Raw genomic sequence first — 23788 nt, 5'->3', positions numbered from 1 at the left:
ACATCAGTAAATCAGTCCAATTTGCTGTGACAAAATTGGAATCAGCCATAAAAATTCATGATCGGAGCGTCCCTACGTATGACATTTCATGATTCCATGATCACGAAGGCTGGTCAGTATAACAGATATCCCTTCATTCCTCCATTCCTCCGTCCATCCATCCATCCAAGCATCCATCCGTCCGCCCTACACCCTGTTTCTCAAGCTCCAAGAGGTCCAGCAGAAAGCCTCAGTGTTGAGATGTGGGCCGGAACTAATAGGATTGGATTTGATTCATTAGATTCTCTTTCATCACACTGGTTGGAATTTCACTGCACGTCCCACTGAGCTCCCCCATTCCTATTCTTTTTTTTTTTTAAGGAGGTTGTGAAGACTTGGGGTGTGAGAGATCACATAACTGAGGCCAAATATTATACCCCCCCATCCGCTTCATCTGATAAGCAAACAAAACCAGCACATGGACTGCATGTACTCACATATACCTGATAAAATGATTGTGTAGAGAACAGAGGAGAAGCATTTGCATGGTAAACTGATGTACAGTTACAGTACTGACTCATATTTGAAGTTATATCCCACACTGCAATTCATTAGATTCCAATGTCTATATTATTTCCACATGAATACCACAAAATGATTCAATTCTTAAAGTTATTACTAAAATAGAGATGTGATGTGTTGTATGTGTGCGGAAGTGACGCACACATTTGCATCACTTTTCAATGTTAAACACAATCTCACCAGAACTGGAAAATGCCAATAAGTAGGAAGGCTGATGCTTTTGCTTGGAAGAGCCTGGAAGTTTAGATTCTAAAGGTGCAATCTTAGATTTCACTGTTTGGCCATTTTTCTGTTTCATTCAAATGGAATGGAACTATATTCTCTGAGGACCCTTTTAAACGCTACCCTAAAAACATGTGATGATGAGGATAATTCCATCACTGATATTGCATTTTGTCGCTGTCCAAAAAACAAACAAACAAAAAACAGCAACAACAAAAAAACAAGTAACTTCAAAATAGTAACTTTACAGGAGAGAGCAAAAAACACTTTTACATTTCAATGCAAGTTAATGTAAAGAGATTTTATTCCAAGTGATTTTAGAGCATTTCTATTGGCCCAGTCATCATGAAATTTTAACATAACCTAAAAGGCAGCTGGTGTGTTGAAATGATATAGAAAACTAAAAATCGCTAAAACTGGAGATACATGCTTACTTCGGACAGCAACGATTTACAAATATATATGTAAAGGTAAAAAGACATTTTAAACATGGGTACAGTGTCCTTCATAACAGCCTATGTGCACAGATAGATAACTTTAATTCATATTAATAAAACATATCTAGAACACATAGATGTGGGTGCATTTAACATACCATGAGTTCTCCAATACAGTAGTTCATTCATTTAAAAAAGGATGAGGTCCATGTATGACGTTACGTACCAAAACTGTCATAATTTGTTTTAAAATGACTATTTTCCACCCTGTCATTAACGGTTAGAATTAAATAGGCTGTTTTTGTTGCTACATCTTTAAGACTGCTCTATGTAAATGTACATCATGCTGCCTGGCTATGCATCCTTCAAAAAGCAGTCCAGACTGAGGCTAAACCTCTGTATAGGTGGAGATACGTAATTGTGATGAGGTAACGTAATGAGATAAACGAACAGATAAATTCGCTTTTTTGTTTTTTTAGATTAAAATTTTGAAATATTTGTTTAAAAAAATCAATAAGTTCACTTTTTCAAAAGTTACAAGAGCTAAATGAGGCACTGACCCTATCATCTCCCAGAAACATTACAGCACAATAAGGAAAAAAGAGGCCAGGTTGGCTTTACGTGGTCAGGTTTTCATATAATTTAGGTTGCATGTAACATAATTTCCATGCAATTATAAAGCTACACAAAGCAGTACAGTGTCACATGTAACAACTTATTATCTTATTAATATCTTATTATTCCATTTGTCAGCAAGACTAGCACCTTGTAATCTTTCTAGTCTATCAAAACATGCTGCCTATTTAAAACCATCCACAACATCAACTCACGCTCACCATTTGTAATAATTTTCACTCTTTAGGTGCTAAAAGAACGTGGAATAAGTTTGATAATTGTTATAACAGCGAGATAACTTCTTAACCTAATTGGTTATAAGCATACAAGCAATGTTACTTCAATTGAAACTAGAAGAAGAAAGATTATGAACGAACTTGTGGCTTTAAAACCACTGCTACGGTGTCCCAGGTGCTTGCTATGATATTCCAGGTTGTTGCTAATGTGTTGCTAGGGTATCCAGGGGATGGTTAAGTTGTTGCTAGACCATTACTGCTAAGACGTTAGTGGTAGGTAAGGTGTTGCTAAGCCAGTGCTATGGTATCCCAGGTGGTTGCTAAGGTGTTGCTTGGCCTTTGCTGTCATCCCAGGGGGTTGCTAATATGTGTATATATAATGAACAGTACATGCAATCAATCCCAGAAGCACAAGTGCACTACTTATGTGTGTGATCCTGCAAAGTTTCAAGTTTGTAGTTTTAAAAATTGCGACCTGTGAAACTGGTTCAAAAAAACCTTGAATAATTAAACGAAGAACAGTAGGTTGGCTTTGTCAAGCCAACTTAACTGCATCATTTGAGATCAATGCATGGTACATTATCACCATTCAATGAAATGTATCTCACAAATTTGAGATGGTTACATCTGATAAGGCCGTATTAAATTTCAAGCAGATTGCAGGAGGCTGTGTGAGGCGTCTCTTTTTATGTCAAGCCACTTTAGTTGCATTAAACTTTGCATTAAACTTTGATCATGTAGATCACCTTAGAGTCTCTTTCAGACTCTGTCTATAAATGAATCTACTAATAATGTTTCTGGCAGTTTGAACCAAGTCGTTACAACAAAGAGACCAAATGTCCTTTCAGTGTGTCTCAAGGGTGTGAACGTGTTTAAGGTGAGACTGAACAATCTATCTTTTATTTACTGCAAGCTTCCTAATGTCTTCAGCATGCAGCAACGACACTACACATGCAAAACATTTCATGTGAAGAAAGCACTATAATGATGTTCATCTCCAAGTGGGGCTTCGTTTAGAGACTTATGAAATTGAAGGCAAACATCTGATACAACAAAAACCCCTCACAGAGCTTTGCCTTGTTACGATCAAAATAATCAACTTGCACAGCTTGAAGTTCTGTTGACGCGCCCAACTTTGCTCCCTGCGATTTTTTGCTGCATTGTACTGAGAGTGAGACGGTCTCTTAAAGAACGCTTCCACTGGGCCAAATTAGCATGTCAATATGGTGCAGAGCTGATGAAATTTGTGTGGTTTGTGTTGTCAACAAGCACAATGTGGCGTTGTAATTGATCAGTTAACAGAGAGCCCCATCAGTACAATCCACAAGTACATCACAGACATACAAGCTACTGTGCAATTTAGACACAGTAGTGGTTTTATTCAAAAGACTATTCGAAAACGACAAATAAAACCCTGCGACATTTTCTCAAGATATCTGATATGAAAAAAAAATACACACGGAATGCCTTTTCTGTCATTTAACAAAATCATTCAGTGTTTTGATGTGAAATGGTGCACGGATTCAAATGTTTTTTACAGTCATGGTGATAGGAACCAGGGGTTACGCAGTCTACAATACAAATAGAGTAATTTTATTTACTATGCCCCTTACTGGTAAACGAGTCTTCTGAGCTTTTATATGTAATGCTGATTAACTTCTGAAATAATACAATTGTGGGTACTATCTTTCCTTCATGATGCCTGGATGTACGTCACTGCCTTGAATGGACTTAAAATTATGTTGTATGCCAAAACTCTATTTCAAACCATCATTAAACAAAGTCCCAGGCATCATGCAATGTATTCATAGCCATTTAGTGGAATAACTTTGAAAGAGGGAGCTTTCAGAGCCGTTAAGAATCAGAAGTTTTGTTATAAAACTAGTTTTGTAAGCTTCTTGAAAACGGCACATCACATCAAACCCAGCTGAATGGCTTTGTTTACATCCTAAAGACTTAACTAGGCAGAAACATTTTTTGTAGGTACAAAAGCTGGAAAATAACCCTTAAAATCAATTAAAACAATATTTACACTGACAGTGTTTTGCTGATTTACTTTGCTTTACACACAAGAATAAAATATTATTTTGTCTTTCAGTTTGCTTAACATTTGCAATAACTATGCTGGTGTAATTAGTACATTCAGTGCATCACTTTTTCAATGTACTTTAGCCTTAAATCTTGAATGCACATCATTGTTTTCAGCAATGTAATTAACAGTCCCCCTGTGTTCTCCACAATCGGACATAAGTCGGTGCTTCTGATTTGGACAGCACTAGGGGAACACTGGAGGCTCTTGTAGGACCCTCTCTTCTAAAGCTGGGCCCATTGACAGTGGCTGAGCCAGACAGGCCCTCTGGGTCCGTTGGGGTTTAGCATGTGCCAGTCTCTGTTCTAGTGGGCTCTCACAGGCTTGGCATACACCGGCTCCAGGAGGTGGAAGGGCAAGAGAGTGAACAGAGCTGCCAGGAACATCACGCTCACTATAGACAGCAGGACATAGCGGCCAATAAAGAATGTGTCCACTATCTGAAACAAAGCAGAGGGAAGGTATTATACATTTATAAATGTGTTTCCTGAATAACCTGAATAGGACAATGCTACAACAGAAATCCTTGTATAGAAGCAGGGGAGAAAGTCAGATTTGTCCACTAGAGGTCAGCAGAACTCCTTCATGAGGAGCAGGAAGCAAAAAGTATCCCACTTTATTTCTAATAATCTCATAAAATCTCCGAGATGTAAGCTTTGCAAAAACATACTATAGATACACTTGGCTTCTGTTTAGTTGTTTGTACAGAAAGAACATATGCAAGACCCTCTTTTGGGAGTTGCTGTATTGCACAGTACGGCAAACAAAGAACAATCGCTTTTATCTTAAGCTGAACAATATTGAGCATTGCAAACTCTACAGGGTCCAACAGTCTGAGACCACTAGTGAAAATGCTTATAGTATGCATTCTGTTTTTTAACTGAATACAAACCTTGGAGCAGAACAATCTGAGTGAGAAGCAGAACTGAAATTTTAACATGAATTGCAGAAGATCTTAGTACAAAATATGTCCCCCTTTTGTTTTAATGACCTAGTCATTGCCAGCGTGAGTACACAAATTTGTGTAGAAGCCTCTAATGAGTAGATCAAATCCCACTGAGAGACATCCGACCATGTGTTTTAATGGAAGAAATAACACTAATAAGATAATAGAACTTTTCATTACCTTGAAACTTTCGAAATTCTAAACAAATCTGTTCCAGACTTGAATGGAAAAAAAAAACCCAAACATTCCCAGATTCTCACTGCAGTCTTGGACATCTGGACCCACTCTGTTTATTTCCAAATGAATGTGAAATATGAAAGTGTGTCCATGTGTGCAACAAAATAGTTCAGGTTAATATGAAAGTCATTTTGTGCACAGCGAATGTTATGCAAATTTTACACTGCTATACATATTGCCATTGGCATAAAATGTTTTATGATACAGAATTAAGATAGAAAAGCTAATATAACCCCTGCATTTATTTATTTTATATGTATTTACTCATCTTTTTTTGCGTAGATCCTATTTTTTTTCCACCCCCAAAAAAGACAACAGTGCTTATATGAGGGATAACTGGCATAATATTAAACAAACAAACAAGAAAACTATAAAAAGTAATAGAAACAAAATGCAAGGTATATATTACATGAAAAACTGTGCGGACTACAAGGCTACATTTCTAAATTGAAGCTTTCATCAAGTTCATTTACAGCAGTTTAGAGGCAGATCCTATGCGTCTATATGAAGTGCGGGACCCAACGTTTTGGCTGAAATGAGTGCGAGAGGGAAGTTTTTACAGCTCAGAGTGGAGTTATTTTTACATTGATGGTTATTCCTTTCAGGAATATCATGGATTGTGTTAAATATCACACATTTGATAGCATGAAATCAAACTGTATTCGATTCACAGAGCACATCATTTCATTAACCCTGTCTTGAAGAAGAAAAAAAATAATTTGAATATTTATATGCGCATTGTCACAAGTCTAATACTGTGTATGATGAAAATTTCTTGAAGGCCATGCCGCCCACCGCTACAACAAAGCTTCATATATTCCGAATCTTCCGCCTTACCTTGCTGAAATAAAGCTTTACATGGTCGAGAGATGAATACTTATGGCAGCAGCAGTCCCTAAAGGCCTGGGCTAATGTATGTGGGCCTGATCATAGGAAAGCTACCTTAAGAACTGTGCCAGGGAGAAAGAGGTGTGAGAATGAAACAGTGACTGTTTGTGTGAAACAGTCGGAGTGGGGGGAAAGAGAGAAAGAGAGGGAGCGAGTCCGTGTCTGTTGTGTGTGAAAGAGAACGAGAGAGAATGGGGGAGGGCGTCGTCTCCAGTGAATGCAGTGTTCTCTCGTTTAACGCATCTCACTTTCTAATTTGCCAATTAGCCGGCTAGCGAAGCAAAGAGCGGAGGCCATGTTTTATTAATGCGGCGTTGAGTGTGCCGTGCCCAGCTCCTGTTTGGGGCCAGCCTAATTGGCACTGTGATATGTTTTTGTACAACAGCAAGGGCTTAGCCATTTCTTATACAGCAGACGGCCACTTATCAGGAGAAGCAGACGATCTGCTCAAACGTACTGCAGCCAGCAGAAACAGGGCTAGCTTCAGTGTGGCTAGCTCTAAAAAACAGAGCTCTACAATAAAGAACCAGTCTAAAGAAGCATGTTATACTGACTCTACACACAGAACTCTTTGTGTTTGTAGCTGAGATCTAAACGCATCTGTTTAAAGCCCATCACTCGTCTACATCCAAAGCTTTTGAGGTGTCGTCTCTTGTTCTTTTTACAGTGGAAGCACATAAACATCGCAGTAGTGATGAGGAAACAGAAAAAAACCTGACCCAAATCAGCATCACCACAGCAAAGTACCCTGTGGATCTTACAGTATGGGCTAAAGCTCAGTGATGAATTACAAATGAGCCGACGCAACCGCGTGCCGAGACCCCATTGGCTGCACTAAAAAGAAGTCGTGTTGTTTAGGCCTTGTGAATTTTTTTTCAAAGCTTTACAACACTTTTTTTTTTCCTTCCAGTTAACAATATTCCACTGTGTTTTCTATTCTAATCTCAGGCTGAAAGGCTGAAAGGTAAACTGTGTGATTTGTATGTGTGTGTTTGGCAGTGAGGTGCAGTGGTTTTGGCAGAAGCACACTGGGGGAAAATGCTGCTGTGTGTTTGTGCTACTCTGCTGCTGGAGAGAGATAAACCACACCAGGTCTTTTGTGCAAAACACACACACACACACACACACACACACAAATTACAATGCCAGCAGCATGACAATTAGAGAACCTTCAACACTTCAAACCATGTTTGATAAAATTCAACATTTTTACCATTCAAAGAAGAATTGTGTGGAACATCCGAATGCTGGCACTGGCTGGTTTTGAGGAAATAAAGAGTGTAATCCCATTTTCAGTGTGGTTTACATCTGTGTAAATATTGTGGACAAATCTGGAATGAGGTCATCCTCTGTTTTTTGCACTATTGCCCTTCATGAGTAACAGCAGAGCTTTGTGTAAGGTGGGTAAAGTAGCCTAAAGCCACACTGAAGTAAAGGTATTGTTACTCGTGGTGAAGTAAAGTAACATTCTCTGTCTCAACATCCTTTTATCGCGGTCTTGTCTCGGTGTAAGTTGGACTTGGAAGTTGTTCTCGAGACTAGCGGTTTGCGATGCCACTGCCTGAGGTCATTATAAACTGAACTTTTTCCCCCTTACTGGGAACTGGGAACTGATTAACTGGGTATTATTTGTCTGCTGACGTTCATTGGTTCTAAAATTCCAACATCCACTGAGAGCAGATTATTGTATGTCTTTATTTTATAATAAATATTGAGGTATGTTGTGTGGTCTATATTCAGTTAACTTTTACTTTCATTTACTTTCAAAGTTACAATGCAAATTTGCACTAAGACTATAATATAATACTAATTAATAAAATAAAATGCTTAGACTATGTATTGTTACATTTTACACAATATATTATAAACTTGTTATACATTTTTAATAGGTGGATAAAATTTAAGCACATAGCCTTACAGTCTCAATAGACAAACACTGGCAGTAGTAGAATGGGTCGTACTGATGAGCTCAGTAATTTAAACATGTCCCTGTCACAGGATGCCACCTCTGCCACAAGTCAATTTGTGAATTTTCTGTCCTGCTAGATCTGCCCCTGTCAACTGTAGGTGCAATCATTGCGAAATAGAAGAGTCTGTACAACAACAGCTCAGCCACAAAGCGAAAGACCACATAAACTCAGAGTAGAGCGGCAGAGCGCTGAAGAGCACAGTGGCCATCCTCTGATGAATCGCTCACCAACGAGTTCCAAATTGTCTCTGGAAGCAACATCAGGAGAAGAACTGCACTTTGGGAGCTTCATGTAATGGGTGTCCATGGCTGAGCAGCCACATACAAGCCTAAGATCTAAATGCACAATGCCAGGCATGGGGGGGGGGGGTAGTGTAAAGCGCCGCCACTGGACTCTGGAGCAGTGGAAACGTATTCTGTAGAGTGATGAATCACACTTCTCCATCTGGCAGTCTGACGGACGAGTCTGGGTTTGGCGAACGCCAGGAGAACATTACCTGCCTGACTGCACTGTGCTGACTGTTAAGTTTGGTGGAGGAGGGAAGATGATATGGGGCTGTTTTTCAGGGGTTGACCTAGTTCCAGTGAAGGGAAATTTTAATACTTCAGCAGACCAAGACATTTTGGACAATTGTATGCATCCAACATTGTGGGAACAGTTTGGCAAAGGCCCTGTTCTGTTTCAGCATGACTGAGCCCCAGTCTACAAAGCAAAGTCCATAAAGGCACGGCTGGGTGATCTTGGCATGGAAGAACTCAACTGGCCCTCACAGAGCCCTGACCTCAACTCCATTGAACACCTTTAGGATGAAATAGAATGGAGATGTCAAGTCAAGCCCCTGTCATCCAAGATCAGTGTCTGACCTCACAAATGCTCTTCTAGATAAATTGGCAAAAATTCCCACAGACACACTCCAAAATCTTGTAGAAAGCTTCGCAAAAAAGAGGAAGGTGTTATAGCTGCAAAAGGGGGACCGGCTTTATATTAATGCCTATGGATTTAGAATGGGATATCATAAAAGCTCCTGTAGCTGTAATGCATAGGTGTCCCAATACTTTTGTCCATGTCTTTTTTTTTTTCTTTTCCTGTAAAAAATCATGGTTTTGTCTCAATCTTGTCTGGGCATTGGCGCGCAGAGCCTTGTCTCAGACATTACTGCTATAAAGTAAACAATAAAAGTAAACAAAATGTGTAGACTATGAGGCTACATCCCCAAATTAAACAAACTGAGCTTTATACGTTTATTTTCAGCGGTTTACAGTCAGAATTCGTGTTTCTATATAAAGTGTGGCACTGACTTTCTGGCTGAAGTGCGTGAGAGGTAATATTCTAATATGGCTCAATCACTCATCAGAATCTAGGAGTCGTTACAACCCAGTCAGAAACTATAAACACTGTGTCAGGCTATTTGTTTGTAAATCACAGGTTTTTACTGATCTGAGTGCTGCACAGTAGAGTCATTTTTACATTAACGGCTCCTTTAGGAATATCATTGATTGTGTTAAATACAACAACAGCAACCACTGCCTGTAGCACACATTTTAAAGCATGAAATATAACTGCATTTGATTTCCATCAACTACCAAAAGGCCACAATTAAGAGATGAATACTAACCTGCCTTGAATGATCTGGACAACATTAATTGTTACGTCAATAAAATAATGACCCAAGTAAACACAGCTATTAGAAAAGGCACAATAACGCCTTTTCTTTTCCTCTAACGGTTGAAACACGGCCAATTTTTGTTTTTTTAAAACTACTATCCTTTAAAAGGAGCTAAGCTTAAATGAAACACAGCCAACACTCAATTAAACTGTGTTGCTGGAACGAACTGCCTGTTTGTTACAGGATGAGACAACATTCCTTCATTTTTTCCTCTGATATCTAATCCAACATGCTCTGCTGATTTTGTCCTGATGCCGATATCTCGTATCAGATCTGTATCATCTCTAGATTCAGCATCTATCCAGTGGTAGATGAAGTACACAAACCATGTACTTGAGTTAAAGCAGGTACCCAAGGTGAAATATTTCTCCAGTAAAAGTAGAAGTTCCTCCCTTTAGACCGCCACTTGAGTAAAAGTACTAAAGTATTTGCCTTCAAATGTACTTAAGTATCAGAAGTAAAAGTACTAAAAGATTAATTATGACTCTTATGTCCAATTACTAATTTTGTAACAAGACTGGCTTCATGAACTCATTTCAGGTGAATGTCCTCCAGCGTCTCTCTTGGTAAACCAGTCTTTTAATAGAACGTCATTAATTAGTGACGCTGACGTCTATTAAAATGATCAGAAGCACAAAACACTGAAGGTAAACAGTTTCCATCAGGGAGAACCGAGTGGCTCTGAAATCACTTTTTACACACAAGCAAAGTTTCAGTTTCAGATTTATTTACAACTTAGTTCCAAGTTTAAGTTGAATAAAAACTGGCTTTAAACTCAGGATCACAGATGAGCTCCTTTACTATGTTGATCTGTAGGCGTCTGTTCATAAACATAAACCAGCCCAAACTCATTTACTATAAAATGAAATGGTGTTTGTAGAAATTCAGAAAAAAGCCGCGTCAGTCTCGACTGCATATGTGGACATATTTCTATATTGTGCTCTATTTACACAAAGTTAGGTTAGTTCATCATTTATGTTGAACAGACTCTCCCAAAGTTTTACGCTGTTGCGCTGACGTTGAACCGCGTGCTGCACTGGGTCGGTATGACCAACAGGTCAAAACCAGCTCTAAACAAAGTGACCGTTGTGCCCTGATTGGTGCTCTGGCTTTGCGGTTCTTTCATTTTGAAATGTTACATTTTTAATACACACAGAAACCAAAAGGAAAGACAGATTTCTCAAAATGTAGTGGAGTGAAAGTAAAAAGTCACCCAAAAATGGAAAAACTTAAGTACAGATACATGAAAAAACTACTTAAGTACAGTAACGTATTACATTTACTTAGTTACTCTCCACTATTGCATCTATCAGAATAGGAACTAAAGTTTGTAGGTGCCTCTTTTTTTGGCACTTCAGCAACTTTAAAGCTATCATTTCAAACTTCTTTAAGAAGTACACATGCAACAAAACTTAAGTACGTGGAATTCAGTAATACTAACATTTCTGGCTACCATAAACACCTACAGTCTAATGTAAGGTCATTGTCTTAATAAACCAATTTAAATGAATAACATTCAAGACACAATACATTCTGTTCTATGCCATTAACCTGAAAGGCTAAATGTTTGAACACAGTTTTAATAGGAAGGACAGAAGAGCAGCCCTTACGCATGTCTTCTATCTTTAAATTCAAAGGCACTGACCTGCATTTCTTTTACAGGGGAAGGGACCTCAGGAGCTCGTGGGAAAAAGACGAGGATCAAGGTGACGGTTAAGGCCAAAAGTACTATGGGGATAATCAACAGTCTGATGAAAGAAAAAAAAAAAATAGTATTATTAATTTTAAAAAATACCCACAAATTCACACAAACGTGAATGCTAGCAAGACTGCATCCCTAGCCGTACACGGAGTGGAGAACAAGCAAGTGATTAAAGAACCACATAAACATTCATTTTCATAAGTAGACACTTTAAATTAATGACACTGACAGCATGAAACGAGCTAAGAAATTAACAGCATGGCACCTACTCTCCTCACATTTTTCCCCCAAAATGCAGAGCTAGGAGCGGAACAATTAAGACATTTAGCCTCCTGTGAAGAGAAATGTGAGGTATGTGTTAAATCTACTACTACTAAATTACTTATTAACATATTAAGCTGGAAAAAGTACTAACTCTTTAAAAATGGATACATCTATGTGTTTCATTCACCATTAAAATGATGTCTCATTATCTTTATCCATGTTTGGTGCCCCTTCATATTGACACTTATAAAAATAAGTGTTCCACAACAATAATGTGCATATGAAATGTCTGATGTTACATGTTAACGCTAAGCAAAGCTTGTTCTGCTCTGCACTTTAGGCCTCAAACAGCTTAATGGCCGTGTTTCTAAAAACAATGAAAATGTTCATAGAAATGTCTGAAAGTGCCCATTTTATGGCCACACTTTTAAATAAAAGGGGCAGTCATGAGCTGGAGGTTAGGGAACCGGCCCTGTAATCGGAAGGTTGCCAGTTCCATCCCCAGAGCCGACAGCACATAACTGAGGTGTTTTTGAGTTAGGCACCTAACCCCCCAACTGCCCCCCTGGCGCTGCGAATAGGGCTGCCCACAACTCCGGGCAAGTGTGCTCACTGCCCCCTAGTGTGCGTGTGTGTGTGCTCACTAGTGTGTATGTGGTGTTTCACTTCATGGATGGGTTAAATGCGGAGGTGAGGGTCACTTAATCTTAATCTTAAAAGCTTGATTCAGCATATAAACAAAACTCAACCTACAGTCCATACATGGAAACTAATCTACCATGAATGTCGCCAAAAACCAAAGCATTAACATCAGGGGTCCCCAAACCTAACCATGCAGAGTTGAGCACCAACCCTAACCTCACACACCTGATCCAGGCAAGCCGTCAGTGGAATCTGAATGTCAGGGGTGTTGGATCTGAACTTTACAGGGTGAAAGAGCTCCAGAATCAAGATCGGGCACCTCTGATAGACATATATCTGCATACAGCCCACAGCAGTTCAGCTCTGCTGATTCACATGATTCTCAATGACATTATAAGGAGTGTGTAAGACTGAAATGCTTTGTGGCCAATGAGACCAATCAGAACAGAGACAACTCACGTATATCAGTATTAGCTGTTTCTTCTAACGGATGAAGAGGGGTTGGAAATTCATCATGTAAAAATGATGAACTATATAACGTACATAAACCCATACAGATAGTGGAGCACTTAGCTGGCAGTGGGGGATTGGGATATTGTCCCTTCAAAGGGTTCACTACAAAGCTAGAACCACAATTTGTGATTTGAAAAGAAAAAAAAAAACTATACTGGTCATCAATCTTAAAAATGATGGTTCCTCAAGGATTCTTTAGTAAAGCTAATTGTTCTGTTTAGAGCCATGAGTTCTGTACAGGACCATTTGCATGTTGTTTTTTTTTTTGCATGGTGAAACAGATCTTCAGCTTTATGGAGAAGGTATATGGCTTTTAGAAAAATCTGTTGTTATGATATCAAGCTTGTACCAACAGAAGAACCCTTAAAGAACCATTTAAAAAACGCAACAATACGTTCTCCATCCGTCTGAAGAATCCCATCACCATGCAAAAAACCATTTAAGCATGGGGTGGTTCGATACAGAACTCGTGGCTATAAAGGGACCCATTCTCTTTAGCACATTTCGTAGGATTGTGGTGCCTCTGTACTGTGTAGGATGGGGAGCGGTAGCCGTTTCAGTAACTCACTTCGTTGGAGCGGAGGCTCGAGACAGAAGGAGGCCGAGAACCAGAGCCACGATCCATATGAGGGCAATGAGGAAAACTCCGGTACCGACACCCAGCACCGCTCCAGCCATAACACCTTACCTCGCCTCACCTCACCTGCTACACGAACCAGGTTATGAACTAAACACTGTTCAAACAAGTCCCATCCAAAGCGAGTGTGAACAGCTGGCTCTATGTCAGCGTTACGTGGTGGAGAAATAAGTAAACTGAACAGCGAGCTAGCCAGCCAAGCTAACCTAGCTGATTAACCGCCTTCTCGTACGCTCAACTAGCCACTTCTGCTTCTGTCTCGTTGTCTCTGTACGAATTCATATTTCTGTGAATCGAAGCCAAAAAAAGTCCATCTTAACAGTTTCTCCCTGGATACAAAGCGGCGTCAAGCAGTACAGCCACACTTCCTATGTTACACAAACAGCCAATCAGAGCGTTTCTTACTCACATGAATAGGATGCTGGGAGTTGTAGTGCATTTTTTTCCTTTCACCACCACAGAGGTGCAAGAGAAGCGGAGTAGTGATGTCCGATCATTTTTATTTACTTCAGTTGTTTATTAAAATATGAATTTGTATCACACCAAGCAAATATCAAATCGGGTTAATGTTCAAACATGTTTTAATCAACAGTGAAAGCGTTCAGGCGCCTTCCACAAGGTCTCTGAAACAGTGTGGAATTAATGGCCTTTAGTCTGTAGTAATGCTGTTTGAATTTTTTTAAGGATACCTATCAGGATCTTTTAGTAAATTTGCACAGTTACTGTTTACAGTTCGCTGCAGGACATTGCACAAGTATTAAAACTTAATATAAGATACGTCTTGTATTAAATTTTATACAGAGGCATCATTAGAGACTTATTAGAGACTAGTACATTAAACAGCAGTATAATATAGCACTATAGAAATCTTGTAGTTCCTTATAGTATTACTATGGTATGGTATTTTCTTAGCCTTCCCTAGACTTCCCTAACCTTACCCCAAGGTTTTGTAACCTCTCAAAGAGATCATATCCTGTAACACATCTTATTGCATTGTATTGTTTCATAATATATTATATTGTATTGTTGCATCATAGCTAGCCGTTAGTCTGTTAGCTACTGTGTGTGTGTGTGTGTGTGTGTGTGTGTGTGTGTGTGTGTGTGTGAGACACCAAAGTCCTTTCTGTTTGAAAATTGCAAGTTTAGCCCTATTTTTGCGTGGGTCTCCTCCGGTTGCTCCAGAGGGCCAACTGGAGATGCTAAATTGGCCCTAGGTGTTATTGTATATGTCTGTATGTCAGCACTATGATGGCCTGTCCATGATGTGTCGTGCCTTCCACCCAAGGGTACCCACACGGGGGCAGTCGCGGGCTGGAGGTTAGGGAGCCAGCCCTGTGACCGGAAGGTTGCTGGTTCGATCCCCTTGGCTGACAATCCATGACTGAAGTGCTCTTGAGCAAGGCACCTAACCCCCATTTGCTCCCTGAGCGACGTGGGTAGGGCTGCCCACTGCTCCGGGCAAGTGTGCTCACTGCCCCCTAGTGTGTGTTCACTAGTGTGCATGCATGTGGGTGTTTCACTACATGGATGGGTTAAATGCGGTGGGCTGATTAAACAGTGTGCAAACACAGTTGGCTGATAATTCACAGGCTTCAGCATGAGTGGCTGCACATACAATTATAGATTAATATAGAGTATATTATTATAGATATACTGTACAACACTGAATGGATATATATATATATATATATATATATATATATATATATATATATATATATATATATATTATACAGCGTGCAATACTCCTCTTTATATATATATATATATATATATATATATATATATATATATATATATATATATATATATATATATAAAGAGGAGTATTGCACGCTGTATAATAAATAATCGGAGGCAATGAATTACAGGTCATCCCAGATGTACTGTACAACATTAAATTATGTATTATTACATACACTATATGATATGTATTGTGTTAGAAGTCTGGTTCAGCACTACAGCTCAAAGTGTCCTAAAGTGTGACTATAGATTTAGGTTTGTCAGGGTAAGAGCATCAGAAGCAGGGCTGTCTGCCTTCTCGGGCTCGTCACTGTCACATTTTCAGCGCGCGCCGACAGGGGGCCAGCGGACTCCACACGGCGGAGCAGCGCGAGACTGGACTGAGCGCTTTCCGTACAGCACCGAGAGAGGAGCCGCGGAGGTGCAGGAAAGGGGGGTACGGGAGGCAGAGAGAGAGAGAGAGAGAGAGAGAGAGAGAAAGAGAGAGGGAGGAGAAGGAGGAGGAGAAGGAGGAGGGGGGTGGTGGGAGGGGTCTTACATGGCAGACGTCACTAGTTGTGTAGGGGAGTATAGGCTGTGTTGTCAGCCTGGTGTCAGTCTGATGAAGATTGGCATTCAGGTAAGCTGTCATTCATTTTCAATGTCAGACCGCAGAAGCTAACACTCCAGCATCTTCTCTCTCTCTCTCTCTCTCTCTCTCTCTCTCTCTCTCTCTCCCTCTCCCCCTCTCATTACAAAAGGCAGGACATTATTCATACAGACAGGCCATGGATGAGGGAGAGCAGGGGCGAGAGAGAGAGAGAGAGAGAGAGAGAGAGAGAGCAGAAGAGAGGAAGAGAGCAGGAGGGAGGGAGACAGGGAGGGGAGGAGGGAGAGAACGAGTGTGATAGAAGGAAGAGAGGAAAGAGGGAAGCGAGGGGAAGATACGATATTTGGAGGCGCGTTAGGATTCTTGGATGCTTTTTTTGCTCCTTGAAGCGTGTGGACTTGTGAAATGTGGTAATTCTCTGTGCGGCTGGGCTGTCAATAACAATCCTTTGGTCATGAGGCTATTGGACTGATAGCGGCATGAGGCAGTCGTTTCTAACGCACTGTGGCACCTAGCAGAAGGCTTTTTCATTCAGAACACTTTTATTATCTGTTTAAGTCCTTTTTTTCCTTCCTCCCAGTCACTAAAGCGCCGAATGTTTTGCTGTCGAGTCTCACTGGGAGAGTGTTTTGAATAAGAGTATCGGTGGGCTAGTCGGTTAGCTAGGTTAACTCACTGTTTTAGCGCAAAGTTGATCGCTGTCTTTGCCTTATTTTTGTGTTTTCTGGCTACGGTGCCTTCGCCCAAGGCTTATTCTTTGTTAGTCTAATTGTGTTTGGTTTAATATATGGTGAAAATATCGCTATTTCGTTTTTTTTCTTTCTTAGCTCTTTTTAACGTGAACTTTTTTTTTGGCCACTGATAGTAAATAACGCCATGACGAGGGAGACGGTTGGTGGAGTAAATCCATACGAAAGAGTTCAATGAAGCTGTTTCTGTTTCTGTTTCTGTGTTAACTGAACATTTAATACGCTCGGTTTTTCACTAATTTACAGTAATAATGGACTTGACGGCGTGTTGAGTTTCTAATGACGTTTCTTTTCCTTCTGTGTTGATTTGTCTTATGGTTTCTCATTGTTTGCTCTTCATTAGTCTTTGGGGACGTGTATTCATTGCTTCTAAAGGGCTTCACGCCTTTGTTTTGAACTATCTGTGTGGAAAAGGGGGTTTAACTTTATTTTAGTGAAACTGGTGAAAGTCCACCTGTACTGTAAGTTCTCTCTTCAAAAAGATGGTTCTTCAAGGGTTCCTCAGCAAAGGGAATAGTTCTGGTCAACCCAGGGCTTCCCCGTAGAACTATTTTATGGTTAACAGTGAAACCGTTCTTCAGATTGGTGGAGAATGGGTTGTGTTTGGTTCTGTGTAGAACGTTTTTGAAAATGGGTCTAAATAGCATTAAAAGGGCTCTTCTGTTGTTACAGTGTCAAGTTTGTAATAGCAATGGCAGAATGACAGAGAACCATTTTCAAAAGTGTTATACGTAGAACCATATACAATACGATTCTAGATAGCGTCATGGGTTCTCATGGTTCTGAATAGAACCGTTCCCTTTTGCTACCTTTTAAAGAACCATCTTTTTAAGGGTGTAGAAAAGTTCTCTGGTCAACTTGACACTTTGTACTACATTAAAACACCTCTTAATGAAAAAATGGCTTTCGTGTGATTGATTAGGGTGCTTATGACTTAATAATTGAAGTGTTTAATATATAATACATTAGAATGAATGAGTTAGCATTTATATATATATATATATATATATATATATATATATATATATATATATAATAAACTCATGTATAACTCATATATAATAAACTCAATACATATGTATATGTGTAGCATGTTTCAGGCCCTTTGCGTTTTATTGATTATATTGGATTATAAGACATTTAGACTGCCCCCCCTCCAAGACCCTCAACACGTATAATATATAAATATATTCTAATAAATACTGCCATACGTGTAGTTTTGAGACGACACGGTTTTGTGAGTTCATGAGCTTCATTTCCGCTTGCAGTTTTCAGTGTGAAATTATGCCGTGCTGTTGGGTTCAATGTATTACTCAGCAGTAAATACAGAAAAAAAATAAATCAACTCTTCCACGTCCTAACATCATGTTTTTGTACTTCAGCTGCAACCCAGACGATATCCTGTGTTTGGTAACCATGACAGATGTTATAAAAGCTATTAAAGAAGCATAATTCTGTGTTACTGTCGTGGAGATTGCATTGCGCACATAACCATGAGAGTCTTCCCATGCCGTTCAGCATCTGACACATGGGTCCATGCCTTCTGACTGTCAGAAAAGCTGGATGAGGAATTTCTCACCATGAGAAGGAGAGAGGGTGCGTGTCTGTGCGACTCTATGTCCCTTTGTCCTCTCAAAGGCAGGCCTCTGGTAATCAGGTATTGTGTTTCAGTGGTTTGGGCTATCGTGAGGCTGTGATATTTTGGGTGGTGGTTGGGGGGGTGGGGGGGCTGGGTGGTTGCTGTTCAGTGCCAATTTAAATGCTGAGATCCCCGCTGTGATCTTAATTGATGATACGTGTCATGGGACAAGCCACCCTTGGGCAAAACTGCAAATATATATATATATATATATATATGTATATATATATATATATATATATATACCCAAGATTATTTGCATATTCTCATTGCCTGAGTCAGGAGCAAATTGCAGGCTGAGGTGCAATTCGTTCAGTCCTGCAGCTTTTCGCTCTAATCACTAATAAACTGATTCGGTCTTGCCTTGATGAGGGCCGTAAACAGAGTGGAAACAGCATATGTTATAAACCAATTTGCGCACTTATGCACGGCCATAAAGCTATTTAGAAAATTGAGCTCGGCCTTAGTGTCTGTCATTTTCTTGTTGACGCCTCTCTATCCGAATGCTTTATTTTCTACTCATATTGCCTGGATCTTTTAGCATCTGTAGGACTAATAGCTTATTTTATGGAACTTCATAGGCGATGTTTCATCATTTTGCGGGTTTCTATATGAATTTTGAGGAAAAAAGGGAAACATCAAACCAGAATTATTCATCAGCCTGCAGTCTTATGGGTGTTGTGGTTTAGACAGCCAAGGTCTTATGTGAGTTTGTGAGTGGATGTGAGGATTTGCACATGGCTCTACCTTATAGCACACCTCCAGGTGATTCTGATGCATGGAGGCAGCGCTGGGCTGGTATTGGCCCGGTCCACTAAGCCCTGCTGATCCCAATTGGTCTCTGAGGAGCGCATGCCTGCTATTGCTGTGTGTCCAAACGACCTCGCCTTACTTTCCCTCCCTTTTCCTCACTCAGCCTCTCGGCTGCTTGGCATAACAGTCCGGTTCCTCCCCAGGGGCGCTGGAGATACAGGCAGATTTGCCTGATTTATGCTTCAGGAACCGGTGGCTGGAGGTATTTAACGATCACCTATACTGCTCACATCACAGGCCGTGCCGCCTGCGCTGTCCCCTGTGTGTACAGGGACGAAAGGACGATATGCCATGAAAATGCATTAGAAGTACAAGGGGATATTATTTATGGCGTCCGTGAAAGACAACAGCAGAATTGTTTCAGTGTGTTTGTAATGCAGGGCTAATAGAAATAGCAAGATCAAGTTTAACAGCTGGAGCAGGCACTATTACAGACAGACAGGCTTTTCAATGACTTTATCAGAGTTTGAGCCTTATAAATAATAATTATAGTGCTAGTATATGCAAACACAAAAAAGTACTGATAATAATAATAATAATAATAATAATAATAATAATAATAATAATAATAATATTTTCCAGATGCAAATAGCATAAAACCTCATTTATGAGGAAGAAATAATTACTACATAAAGATCAAAAGCAGATTCAAATTAGCGAGGGCTTATTATCAATTCTGAATTTAAAAACCTTTAACAAGGCTGTAAACGTCAGAGCGCCTTTGTTCTTATCTCTGGTGGAATGCTGCTAATCCTAATAAATGAACACCGCCTTGCTGAGAGAAACAGGCCCTGCCTGCGAATCCTGAATTTATTATACTCTTCAGCAGTTGCTGAGCAGGCGAAGGTTAAAAATATTTGATTCAAATTCATCTGGAGATCAAAGGGCAGAAAATACCACCCAAGACCATCTTTTTTTTTGTTCCCCCTCAAAATACATAAATATACATGTGAATATTATAACTTCACAGTTTCCATTTAAAAAATAGCTCAGGGTATGAAAGACTTTGAAGGAAGACTTCGAGGAGCAGGTTCTGGTGAACATTTTCTCAATTAGATGGGATGTGTGGAGAGTAAGTCTCACATATTCTACACATTTCTAACATTTGTGCAGTATGGAGACGGGCAGGAGACTGGTGTTTCTTCTGTTTCTCTCTTCTATATGATAATCCCATGAGCAGAGGTGGGTAGCACATAGTTCCATGTACTTTTGATACCTTTTGATGAGTTTATAGTGTTTGGGGTATTCTCAGATGTTCATGCTTTCATTTATACTCGGGTGAGGAAAGGACTCGACTTTTACTCGGTTACATTTTACATCTGCGTGGCTTTGTGGTTGGTCATGCCTGTGATTTTTGAGGTTTATCATTTTATTTTCCTGCATCAACAAGAGAACAACGGTGCGAGAAGAATAAACCTCACTTGCTGTACTGATAGATGCTGGATGTAGTTCCACTGCAGTTTTCTAAGTTACTCAATATGTAAAGGGGAACTCTACCAATCTTTAAAAATGAAAAATGAAAATTCAGTCATTGTAAACAAACTCATCCAGAGTGATTTGCTGTGAAATGATGCTTCGCAAAGAAAGTTGCCATCTCTGATTTCTTTATAGTGATAGGAATTATGGGTTGCACGTCTATAAAGCAGTCGTCTTTTGATTTCCATCCAAAATGACAAATATATGTGGCTGTTGTCGGAACAAATCCTTGTATCTTCAAAGTGGTAACTTTACAGGAGAAGGAAAAAACCTACTTTATTTTTAATGCAAGTCAATGGAACCAGATTTTTTTTCCATGCAATTTTGGGCCATTTTTTTTAGTTCAAATTGTGTCAAAAACTGAAAAATGACAAAAATGAAGATACGAGGTTTTGTTCAGACAACAGCGATAAACACGTCTTCTGACTTTGTATATGTAATGTTGAAAATTTATATTATTTATATTGCCCTGCATGTGTCATGAATAGAAGTTTAAGGCCAAAACTTGAAGAAAAATGCTTATTATTAACCATTTTATGTAAAAAAAAAAAAATCTGTGAGGTAGCGTTGAGATAGCTTTGTAGGCAGTGCATGCTTTGGACAGCGTCTTCTATCACTGTCATTGGACGCAATTCTGACATGGTAAGTGTGCATTTCATATCAAACCACTCGGAACAAATCTGTTTGTCTTTTTTACATTTACTTATACAAAAAATTCCCTTTAAATCTATTTTGTGACCTGGTATTTCTGTACCTTTACTCCAGCTGTAGTTGTGTCAATATTTAATTGAAGTAATAATCCACTTACTGGAACCTGGGTTTAGGTTACCCATGAGAAGCTCTTTTGAAGTCTGTTTCTCATGAAGCCGGTTTAAAATGCTGACGTCTGTTTGAACTGGACTGGCCCGAATTTCCATCTATTGCTGTAAAACGCATCTTGAGTATGAATGCCGTCTGTCTCAGGCCTGCGTGAATGTCATCTTTCAGAAAGTCTGTCTATCCTGAGTTTCCTTCCTGTTCACTGGTCTTCTGTCTTCTGACATGGATTGCCGTTGATTTGGACGGCCTGATTTCTTTTAGCCCTCAGACGTAGGGTTATATCAGACTTTCCTCCCTGCGGATCTTCTCTTTGAGCATCTTTTGTTGTTCTCTGTGCGCAGCCCAGACATCTTCTCCATCTTTGTTTTTTTAAAGCCAGAGAGCCATTTAAAGGCATTGATTGCTCGCTGAATGCTTCATAATAACATTAATCCAAGGAAGCATCACTTAACAGCCTGGATGGAATTCTTTCCCTGTGTTAATGCACTGGAATGTGTTTTCTTATAAAGAACGTAAGTGACTCTTGAATGAGCTCCCAATTGCTTCCTTTAAGAGCACCATTACTGTATATCAGTCCAGCTAAGTGGATGTGCATTTTATTTGCTAAGCGGTGTGTTTTTCCCCTCTTTTATTGCCCTGTTATTCCCAAAAATACTTTAAGGAGCGGTGCTTTATCCCTCTGATATAAAGCATCAGGGCTGCCTGGCCTCTGGATGACCGTAAAGCCCGTGGCTTTCCTCTGGCTTTGACATAATATACGATTTACAGCATGCGTGAAGTCCAGCGTTTGAAAAAAGTCTGACTCTACCTTGCTTTGGACCTCGTGCCCAGGATTTGGCATGGCAGATTTTGTAGGAATCGCTGACAGACTTAGCACAAATGACCTCTGAGCTCTGTGGTTCATAAGCAGGTAGTCAATGATCCCATTCCGTGTACTGTCCTACACTTTTGTTGCCTATTTCTGCGCTTCGGAAAACTTTGTTCTCTTTTGTTGTTCGTTTCTGCCTGCAAGAAAACTTGGTGCACCCAAATGATGCATTCAAGAACTGCAACATGAAAGATATTTTTATCCGAGCAGCATAACTTAGCAACTGAGTCGAATGAGGAAGATGGCTTAAATCGCACAGAACAGAGCTTTATGTCTGAGTAGAGCTGAGAACTAAAATGTGCACCTTTCCCTTTTGATTAGTTTCCAGCTCTATGTGTTCATCCAATATAGACGCTACATCCTTTTTCAGTGCAGTTTTAATGCGGCTAATAGGAAATGTGTCTTAAACATGAGGCAGTTTTTCCATCAGTGTATTATATGGAAGAAGGACGTTTCTGTGCATTAATTATAGCAGATCATTTGTGGAGCACAGTAAGCATAAGTAATGTGCTAATTAGGGCGTGGCCAATATGAAAACAGCGATTTTAAGGGGTCAAAAATGACAATAACAGATATTATCAGCCCACATAATTTTACACTTTAATTTTAGATTTTAATATACTTTTATACAGCCGTGATGTGCTGAATTTAACATAGTGGAAAAAATGGCCTGTGCAAAAGTCATTTCACATTTTGTGTTTTTTTTTCCCCTCCAAAGTAGAAATATACACTAAAAAAAGCCATGAGTGCCTATAGAGGGTAGAGGTTAGAGTGTCGTTACAATGTCGTTAGTCGAGGTGTTTAATATATGACTGCAGTTTTAGTTAAACAGTGTTTTATTGATTGTCACTTTGTTATGTCACAATTTTTAAAAGTCAAACAAACAACAGAAACTCTCAGTCTTAAATAATGCAAATATTGTAGTAAGCGGCCGGAATCTTTATGTTTTTAGGGTAAAACACCTCTTCTCTGTCTTATTTTTCATTAGTTTTTCTTCATATTATTCTCATAGTACATGTTACATGTTATATGTTTTCTTATCATAAAGAGAAAGTGACTCTATTTAGGTTCCCAACCATATAAAGTTTTGCCTTGTAGTTGCACCCATGCCAAAAACGTCTGTCATTATTGGCAATGTTTTTGCCAAACTGAGAACATAGCAGGCCATCATTGTACTTTTTGGGCATTTGTACTAACACAAATAGCACTTCATTGTAAGGCTGGGAGCACGTCTTGATTTATCAACACTTATCAACATTGGCCCTGAAATTGCAAAGTCGAATTTATCATTTTCAATCTTTCTTTCTTTTTTGGTAGCTTGTTTGTTGTATGTGTGCTGCTACAAAGGAAAAATGGCATCAGATACAGTTTTTGTGTTCTTAATGTTTTTACTGATAAAGCGAATGCAGTGTTTAATACAGTGGAATGCTACAATGTGCTTTATTATGAAGCAGACATATGAAGAAG

At 39.5% G+C, this 23788-nt stretch overlaps 2 protein-coding genes across 2 annotated transcripts in view; one reads left to right on the top strand and one right to left on the bottom strand.

Moving 5' to 3' along the window:
- Positions 1 to 2942: 2942 nt before the first annotated feature.
- tmem218 (transmembrane protein 218) lies at positions 2943 to 13996 on the bottom strand. Its single transcript, XM_017691288.2, has 3 exons — positions 13557 to 13996; positions 11513 to 11615; positions 2943 to 4600 (listed from the first exon to the last, which is right to left on the bottom strand). The coding sequence occupies exons 1-3, from the start codon at positions 13664 to 13666 to the stop codon at positions 4466 to 4468; spliced, it is 348 nt and encodes a 115-aa protein (XP_017546777.1). The 5' UTR covers positions 13667 to 13996; the 3' UTR covers positions 2943 to 4465.
- A 1968-nt stretch (positions 13997 to 15964) lies between these two features.
- The window catches only part of pknox2 (pbx/knotted 1 homeobox 2), a 134609-nt gene continuing 126785 nt past the window's right edge, over positions 15965 to 23788 (top strand). The window contains exon 1 of the mRNA XM_017691334.2: positions 15965 to 15987. The gene's annotated coding sequence lies outside the window, so the exon portion shown is untranslated. The remainder of the gene's footprint in view (positions 15988 to 23788) is intronic.

Source organism: Pygocentrus nattereri, chromosome 18, assembly GCF_015220715.1.
Source record: "Pygocentrus nattereri isolate fPygNat1 chromosome 18, fPygNat1.pri, whole genome shotgun sequence".
NCBI classification, from domain to species: Eukaryota; Metazoa; Chordata; class Actinopteri; order Characiformes; family Serrasalmidae; genus Pygocentrus; species Pygocentrus nattereri.
The sequence above is the reverse complement of the archived record's forward strand: the minus strand, read 5'-3'. Positions and strand labels throughout refer to the sequence as shown.

Coding starts and splice junctions, on each gene's coding strand:
- tmem218 (XM_017691288.2), bottom strand. CDS start 13,666: ATGGCTGGAGCGGTGCTGGGTGTCGGTACCGGAGTTTTCCTCATTGCC. Junction 11,616..13,556: donor CGAGCCTCCGCTCCAACGAA/GTGAGTTACTGA, acceptor TTCTTTCATCAG/ACTGTTGATTATCCCCATAG. Junction 4,601..11,512: donor CCCCTGTAAAAGAAATGCAG/GTCAGTGCCTTT, acceptor GCTTTGTTTCAG/ATAGTGGACACATTCTTTAT.